This window comes from Ursus arctos, unplaced genomic scaffold (genome assembly GCF_023065955.2).
Source record: "Ursus arctos isolate Adak ecotype North America unplaced genomic scaffold, UrsArc2.0 scaffold_100, whole genome shotgun sequence".
Lineage (NCBI taxonomy): Eukaryota > Metazoa > Chordata > Mammalia > Carnivora > Ursidae > Ursus > Ursus arctos.
In genome coordinates this window covers 1-7,410 of record NW_026622765.1, presented here as the reverse complement: position 1 = coordinate 7,410, position 7,410 = coordinate 1, and the positions used below count along the sequence as shown (strand labels likewise).

At 51.6% G+C, this 7,410-nt stretch overlaps 1 protein-coding gene across 17 annotated transcripts in view; it reads right to left on the bottom strand.

Annotated features, from left to right (window-relative positions):
• LOC130541798 (ral guanine nucleotide dissociation stimulator-like) overlaps window positions 1-7,375 on the bottom strand; it is a 32,474-nt gene extending 25,099 nt beyond the window's left edge. For 3 of the 17 annotated variants that reach the window (XR_008958530.1, XR_008958522.1, XR_008958528.1), the window contains exons 1-7: window positions 6,561-7,367; window positions 5,572-5,787; window positions 5,091-5,194; window positions 3,750-3,908; window positions 3,328-3,402; window positions 2,683-3,213; window positions 2,180-2,301 (exon numbers count right to left, since the gene is read on the bottom strand). Coding sequence is in view for 1 of the 17 variants with exons in the window: in XM_048224451.2 (XP_048080408.1) it covers window positions 3,875-3,908; window positions 5,091-5,194; window positions 5,572-5,787; window positions 6,561-6,875 (669 nt within the window). In the remaining 16 variants the exon portion in view is untranslated. The other 14 variants (XR_008958524.1, XR_008958529.1, XR_008958520.1 and 11 more) reach the window with 13 other exon arrangements.
• Window positions 7,376-7,410: the final 35 nt, after the last annotated feature.

Genomic DNA, 7,410 nt, shown 5'->3' with positions numbered 1-7,410 from the left:
GGGCTCACCCTTTCCTCCTCCTCTAGTTGAGGTTGTGTGGGTCATACGGCATCAACCTGATATTTCCTGTGGGTTCTCAGAAGTTCTCTATACTTGGTGGAGTCAGAGCCCTTCAACAAGAATTGATCACAGTTACAAACCTTCGAATGAGACAGAGATGCTGAATGAATCAGCTTTCACACTCTCAGTTCTACAGGCACATTGCAGCTCTTACCTCCAAACTTACCACCTGAGATTCAAATTAGTATGGGCACATTTGAAATGTGGCTAGTGTGAGTGAGCAATGTGGTGTTATTTTAATTCGCTGAATGTTGGTGTAAAATTAATTATAAGCAGACACATGTGGCTAGAGGCTAGCACCCTGGAGAGCACAGTTCTAGAATCCAAAGATGAAAAAGAGGTCACTTGCCCTCCGCTGGTTGTTTCTTGGTTGTAGTTTGCTGGCCTGATCTGATCATTCATGTATAGGCATTTCTGGGCTCGTGCACACATGACGGGCACAACTTAAGACTCTGGGACACTAAACAGTAAGGTCAACCACCAGGTCCTAGAGGAAGCGACCTACAGAAATCCCAATGTCACTGCATAGAAACAAACAAACAAACCCTAAAATATATATGGAACCACAAAGGACCCCTAATAACCAAAACAATCTTGAGAATGAAGAACAAAGATGGAATCCCCCCACTTCCTGACTTTAAAGCATATTACAAAGCTACGGTAATCCAACAGAATGGTACTAGCATAAAAACAGGCCGGTAGACCAGTGGAACAGAGCAGAGAGCCCCCAAATAAACTCACACGTACATAGATAAATGATCTGTGACAAGGGTGCCAAGATTGCACAATGGGGAAAGTAAAGGAGGCACGGAGTGAACACTGACACTCCCTAACCCAGCTGTTTAGGAGATTTGCAACAAGGGTGATGGGCACCAAGCTAAAAGCCAAGTTTTACTTTAAATTCCTATTTGCCACTGTATCTTGGGTATGGACTTACAGGATTTGAGCATTTCTCATGGTATGGTGATGTCATAAATCACATTAAATTATCTTCCTGATTCTTAACTGCTCTGGGCCATGTACAAGCAATGACCTCAGCTATGACAGATGTTGGCCTACACTGTCCTACATGGGGCCTCTTAGCTCTCAGAATCAGTGGACTGACCAGGAGCATGTGGACTTTCTATGTGACTTTCACTCTAATGACTATGTCAGAGCTGGCTGTTAAATCCATCTATAGTTGTTCTGGGTTATGTGACCACTGAGGCCACCTTATAACGTGGTCAGTGTTTGGGAAATGTGTACACTTTAGTACTTTGGGAGTGTACACGGATGCTGAAACCCCCCTGCTCTGTGACTAATGATCCCGTAGCTGAGTGATAAGTGCAGATCAGTAGCACAGAGCATCAGCAATGGGGACACAGGCCTAGGTCCACACTTTGACTTTCCTACTCAGGAGGTCAAGACCTGGGACAGTCTTTTCTGCTCTATCTCCGAGGAAGGGAACATTCAACAAACTTCCAGGCACAGTTGTGGTGATGGAGGAATTCGGGATTGTATGAGTAGCTAGGGAGGAGGACTGGCTCTTCTCCTTCCTCCCACATACAATAGCTGATGACGCTTTAAGATTCCTTAGTTCAGGAATGAATATGAGAGTCTATATCTTTTACGTTACTGTAGGAAGTAAAAGAACAAACCACACTCTTGGGCTCTAAAAGAAAAAAGGGCTTTAATATAATAATATTTGAATTTACCACTTACTATTTAAGAGAATAAATATTGCCCCCCGTCAAATAACTAAATAGATGGGAGGAAGGGGTGTGGAACACATGGGGCGCATGCACCGCAAATCCCCAGCTGCTGAGGAATCCCTGCAGGGCCACTGGACACTTGCTCAGCCCTGAGGTTGACTGCGGCTAGTTCTTCTCCTTCTTGAGTGCTGCTGACCAGCTAGGACCGGGGCTCCAGCTGGCAGGACAGGGTGTAGCTAAGGACAGAGGGATACCTGTGAGTTGCCCAAGAGCTTCCATTCAAGAGTCCCTGCCAGTGTTTGCCCACAGCTGGAGTCAGGCGCCCCGGCAACAAGGCCTGAGGCTGCCCAGGGAAGGAGGATCCCAGGAGTGGCCAGCAGAAAGAGTCCACCCCGAACCTCACCGACCCAGATCCTGATGGGCCTCACCTCTCAGCCTCGCTGAGCGACTCCATAGCCTGGAACCAGGCCTGAAAAGGATCCTCGGGCTCTAGGGTGTAATTCTCAGCAGCCACCTGGAGCAGCACGATGTCCGTCATGACTTGGTATTCCTGAGCAGAGAGAGAAGCACAGGATGTATAGGGAGCCTTGGTGGGGGGGGAGCGGGAGCTGCAGGGTCTGGTGAGGGTTGAGCAGCAGGACCGGGCACCCATCCCAGGTCCTGGCACACATGGCCACCCTCCTGCCTAGAGATTGATCCGGTCTCCACCTGTTCTCAGAGGTGAATATCAGTAGCCTCTCCTCCGGGAAGTTCTCCTGGATGCCATGCGTCTGTCCCCATCTCCTAATGGGATGGGTCTTGCACTGCTTTCTTCTCAAGGGATCCCAGGAAATGTGAGGTGGAGGGGATGGAGCCAAGCAATGTTCTTCCCAGGGACATCTCTGAGGCCCACTCCCTACCCTTCCCTGCGGGAAGCGCCACATATGCTCACCTTATTTCTTTTGTGGTCGTTGATCTCATTCCCGTGGAAAGCAGACAAAGTCCATCAGAATGAGGCCCCTGGTTCTTAGGAGCACTTGATTCCCATCCCTTCTCATGCTGCACCATGGCCAGGACCCGTGAGGGGGCCGTGCATACACAGATAGCGGGCCTGGGATGTAGGCCAGGCTCTGGGGTCCAGAGAAAGGAGGACATGGGGCAGATGGACTGGCTACAGGTCGGGACCCTGCAGCACCACCCTCTCGGAAGACAGTGGGGGAGGCCGAAGCCTCAGGCAGGAAGGGGCTGCTGCGGCTACTGAGGTGCTTGCTGACGTGGAGGGTCCTGACTTCATTCTCCCCCCACGGGCAAACTCACCGGGGGAGGCTGAGGTCCAGTCAGACAGACCTAATGCAGCCCTGCCTTCAGGAAGCTCTGCTGCTTCACCAGTCTTCGGCACCGGGAGCCGTGGCCTAACTGCAGCCTCACCTCGCTCATCCCTGAGATGGGCAACAGCCCCCAGGCTCACAGGGTAGCCGTGAGGCTGTCAAGAGGGGAGGTTTGCCGAGTCCTGACAGCTCAGGGCTCAGTACAGGGGCGCTCTGCTCCCAAACCTCCGGATTCTGGTCCCTCCCCCACAATCCTCAGGCTCACCCACCTCCAGATAGTCCTCCATTGCAATATCCAGCATCACCAGTTCAGTGAGGAAAGTGCCAAGTTAGGGGACAACACCCTGTGTCATGAGGGGGAGGGTTGGGATGAGTCCCTGCTCTCTGGTGCCCACAGGGACCCTCCCCTGAAAATGCTGCAGCCTCCTCGCCCAGCCCAGTTTCCCACATGGAGCAGCCTAGGACCCTTAGCAGTCTCCCCTAAATTCCCTTTCCCCTCACCCTCCAAGAACGTCATACTCTTCCTAATCACCTCCAGGGCCTGCTTTTAGAAAATCACAGGGTATATAGCCCTGGGCTCCTCCCCATTCCGAAACCCATTCTGGATCCAGCTTTCTAGACCCTCCTGCTGGTCACTTTGAAACAAGAATTTTAGAAGCAACAGGAAGTGGAGCTGGAGTTGAAGTCCCACCTGTACTGATTTGGAGGCTTCCAGCCCTCAGGGAGAAGCCCCTCTCCTCTGACTTTGGAGGCCCTGGGTCTCAGGCACACTCACTTTCTTCTGCAGCCTCTTCTTCTAGGCTCTCCGGAGGGCCATCACCAGGGTGGCAGATTTATTAGATGGTTGCTCCTGTAGGGCCAAGGACAAGATCCTTGAGACCGTAATACCCTCAGTCCACTTGCCCCCACCATCTTTTAATTCAGACCCTAGATATCTGACTTAAGTCAGCTGATAACTGATAAACATTATCCTTAAGCATGCCATGTGTGATTCTAGACAAATCTCAGCTCCAACATTCACTCTATGTGTGACCCTGAGCTTGAAGTCTGGCCTCCCTGAGCCTGTTTTCTCATCAGGAAAAGTGAGAATTCTACCTACCTCCCATCGTCTCCTGAGGACTCAGTATCGTATTACTATCATTATTGTTGTGGCCCTCAACCCATCCCATCCCCATCACTGAGCAGAGCCCTGTCCTCTGGGCTTTCAAGGTTTGTACAGGTGTCCATCTGGACTAGCTGTTGACACAGAGAGACAGGGTGTCTAGGCTAGGGAATCTGGTTGAGCAGCACCTGGTTGTTCCACCCCCAACGGAATCTTCACCCCAGCCTGTCACCACATTCATGCCAAAGGCTTCCCCTCTCCAAGGAATGCTTCAGGCCATTCCCTATTTCATCCATGCAGGACCCTGTTCCCTCACACCCTTCTTCTCTTTCCAGACCTGCACCTTCCATGCTACCTTGATGACTAGTTTCCTGCTCTGTGGGTTGTCTTCAGTGCCCAGCTTTTTAAAGTTTTGAAAGCACTTCCTGAATAGAGGGAAAGGAGGCAGGACGATTGGAGGAATAATGTGGCAGGGTTGAGTGCAAGTCCCTTTTATTTGAGAACCCCAAAGTGTCAAATTGGCTGGATAACAGTTTTCTCTGGGTTCCTCTGAGCACTAAGGTCTTTGTAGGACATGGGAGAGAGCTCTGATGTAGGTCATCCTATGACTCCATTCCCATATTAATTGAGCAGCTCTGTTTTGGTCAATTTTGGTTTCAATTGGGCAGAGTTTAGTGGTTGTAAAGTAAACACATGAAAATATTTATTCAGCTCAGCCTTGTGGGGGAACATTTAGGAAAACTGATTTCTAAAGCAGGAGACATGGTGGCCTATTCTCCAGGGAGGCTGAGAGACCTGCCTGCCAGCCCAGGTCCTGTAGTCAGGGATTGCTGCTTCCCAGGAGGTCCAAGCTGGCTGAGGGGGAAGAGGACAGGCCTCTGGGAGATCCCTCATCTATCCTGGTCCGTCCATGCAGAGAGACCGTCTCACCTGGAAACTTTCTCCCATGTCTTCTTGAGGTGGTATATTGAGACAGTCTGCAGAGCCGAGACGATGGCATTCAGGGAGTAGTAGTTCTGCAGGATTTGACAGGCCTGGGGAGGGAAGAGAATGAGCTGTCACGTGGGTAGTGGAGGCTGATTTTCTCTAGAGCTTCAGTCACCCTCAGTTTAAATCACTCCTCCTGGATGAAGCAGATGTCCAGGGACCTGCCGAAGGGCACATATAAGGCCCAAAGAGTCCCACTGCTGGGAGACGAAGGATTTTACCTCACTCCAAGGAAGAAGTCAAGGAGGAACTGAGCATCCCAACATTGGGCCATGCAAGTCACAGTCAGCCTCTGGAAGGAAGAGCCTAGGGACTGCACAGTCCCTAGGGCAAAGACCAGGGCCTTCCACCCTGACACCCGATCAAGGGAAGAGCAGTGCCCGAGACTCAGGAGAGCACCTCGGCTGGGCTTCCCATTGCGTACCTTGGCCACCTTGATCCAGTGCTCCACCACCATGGCCCTGTCCCGGGCTGTCATGCTTGGGTTGCCAAGGCAGGTGGTGATGACACACTCGGACACACCGTTGAACTGGGCGACAGTGGCCCAGACTGTGGGTGCCAGGTGCTCACTGCCAGGCTTGTTGTGCTTGGACCAGACAGAGCCCAGGCACTGATGGGGCAGCAGCTTCTTGAACAGCTCCTAGAGAACAGGCGGACCTTGGTTCACCCAGCCATTTCCCATGCAAGACTCATGTCCTACGTAGGGGTCACAGGTCAGAGCTGGACCTCAGGGAGCTGAGAATCTGGCCTGAGCCTGGTTGGAGTCCCTGGATTTCACTCTATTCTTTTTCACTGAGGGGCCCAGGACAGGACAGCCCAGGAGCAAATAGAGACGAGGGAAGGAAGGAGGGCATTTGCATCCTGATCATCTTCACAAACTCCAAGCTCCACGGTGCTGTTCAAGGTGGCTCCTCCCAAGGGGGACTCTTCCCCTCCAACTATTCATCCCTCTGGTTCTACTCCCCTCTCAGATGCACATTCTCACATGATAGCTACAACCACAGGTTTATCTATCTGCCCTGCACTTAAGTACACATCAGATACCTAGTAATTGCTGAGGGTACTCAGCCTCCAAAACAAGTGGGTGGGCGACCCATGGACTTGACTGAACACAGGGAGCTGCCCTCCTCCACCCACGGGACCAGGGCCTGCCCATTGGTCTCTCCATTCTGGCTCATTTCTTCTCCCTAGTACCTCCGTATCAGTGCTTATCAGGGTCTCTCGCTACAGTCCGCAGCTGGACAGTGAAAGCTTGGGGCTAAGCGCCTTGACGGGTTGACAGGGTTGGGAAGTGGTGGAGCTGAGATTTGGTCCCAGACCATAGGAGTCCACATCAGGGAAAGGCAGGTGTGAGGCAGCCGAGAGCAGAAGAAATGCTTGTCCCTGCCCCACCCTGAGAGCCTAACTGCTCACCGCATCCATATATGTGAGTTGCTCTGTCACAAGCCTGGAAGGGAAGTCCAGGTCAGGGTTCTCCTCACGCAGCTGGTTCTTTGGGGTGACACAGCAGGAACCATCTGGGGTCACAGTGGGCTCTATGTCTATTGTCAGAGCTGGAGTGAAAATTCCTGGGAAAGCTGATGGTCCAGCTGACTGCAGCTCAGCACCCGGCACACATGGAGAAGATGGGAGCAAGTGTTCCAGTTCTGCAACAGCTGATGGAGGGGAGGCTGGCTCTGACACTGCAGGTGATGGTCGATGCAGAGCTGGGGTTGCCTCTAGCTCCATAGAAGGCCCTTTTTCTGGCTCTGCAACTGGAAGGAGCCCTGGAGCTGGCACTGGAGCAGGTTAAAGAGAAAGGTTCATCCACATCACTGACTTTCCATGTGCCTTTCCAAAAACAGGACATATACCATGGCCTTAAGGAGGGCACGTATTGCATGGTGCACTGGGTGTTATACGCAAGTAATGAATCATGGAACTTTACATCAAAAACTTGGGATGTACTGTATGGTGACTAACATAACATAATAAGAAAATATAAAAAAAATATATCCAATGAATATCCAATCCATGAGCCCCATTCCAGATAGCCTTCCCAAACTGCAATCTCCTTTACCCTCTGCCTCTACGGGCTCCAGAAGTTCCCGCTGCAGCAGGAGAATGGGGGCATGGTTTCTCAGGTCCCAGTCATGGCACTTCAGATGTACAGAGCTCCCCCCCCCACTTTACCTCAAGTCATATGTGGAGCACAGTCAGAGGCCTGGCCTTTCATTCCACATGCTACTCCCACAGCATCATTCTTTCTGTGTGGGTCCCAGAA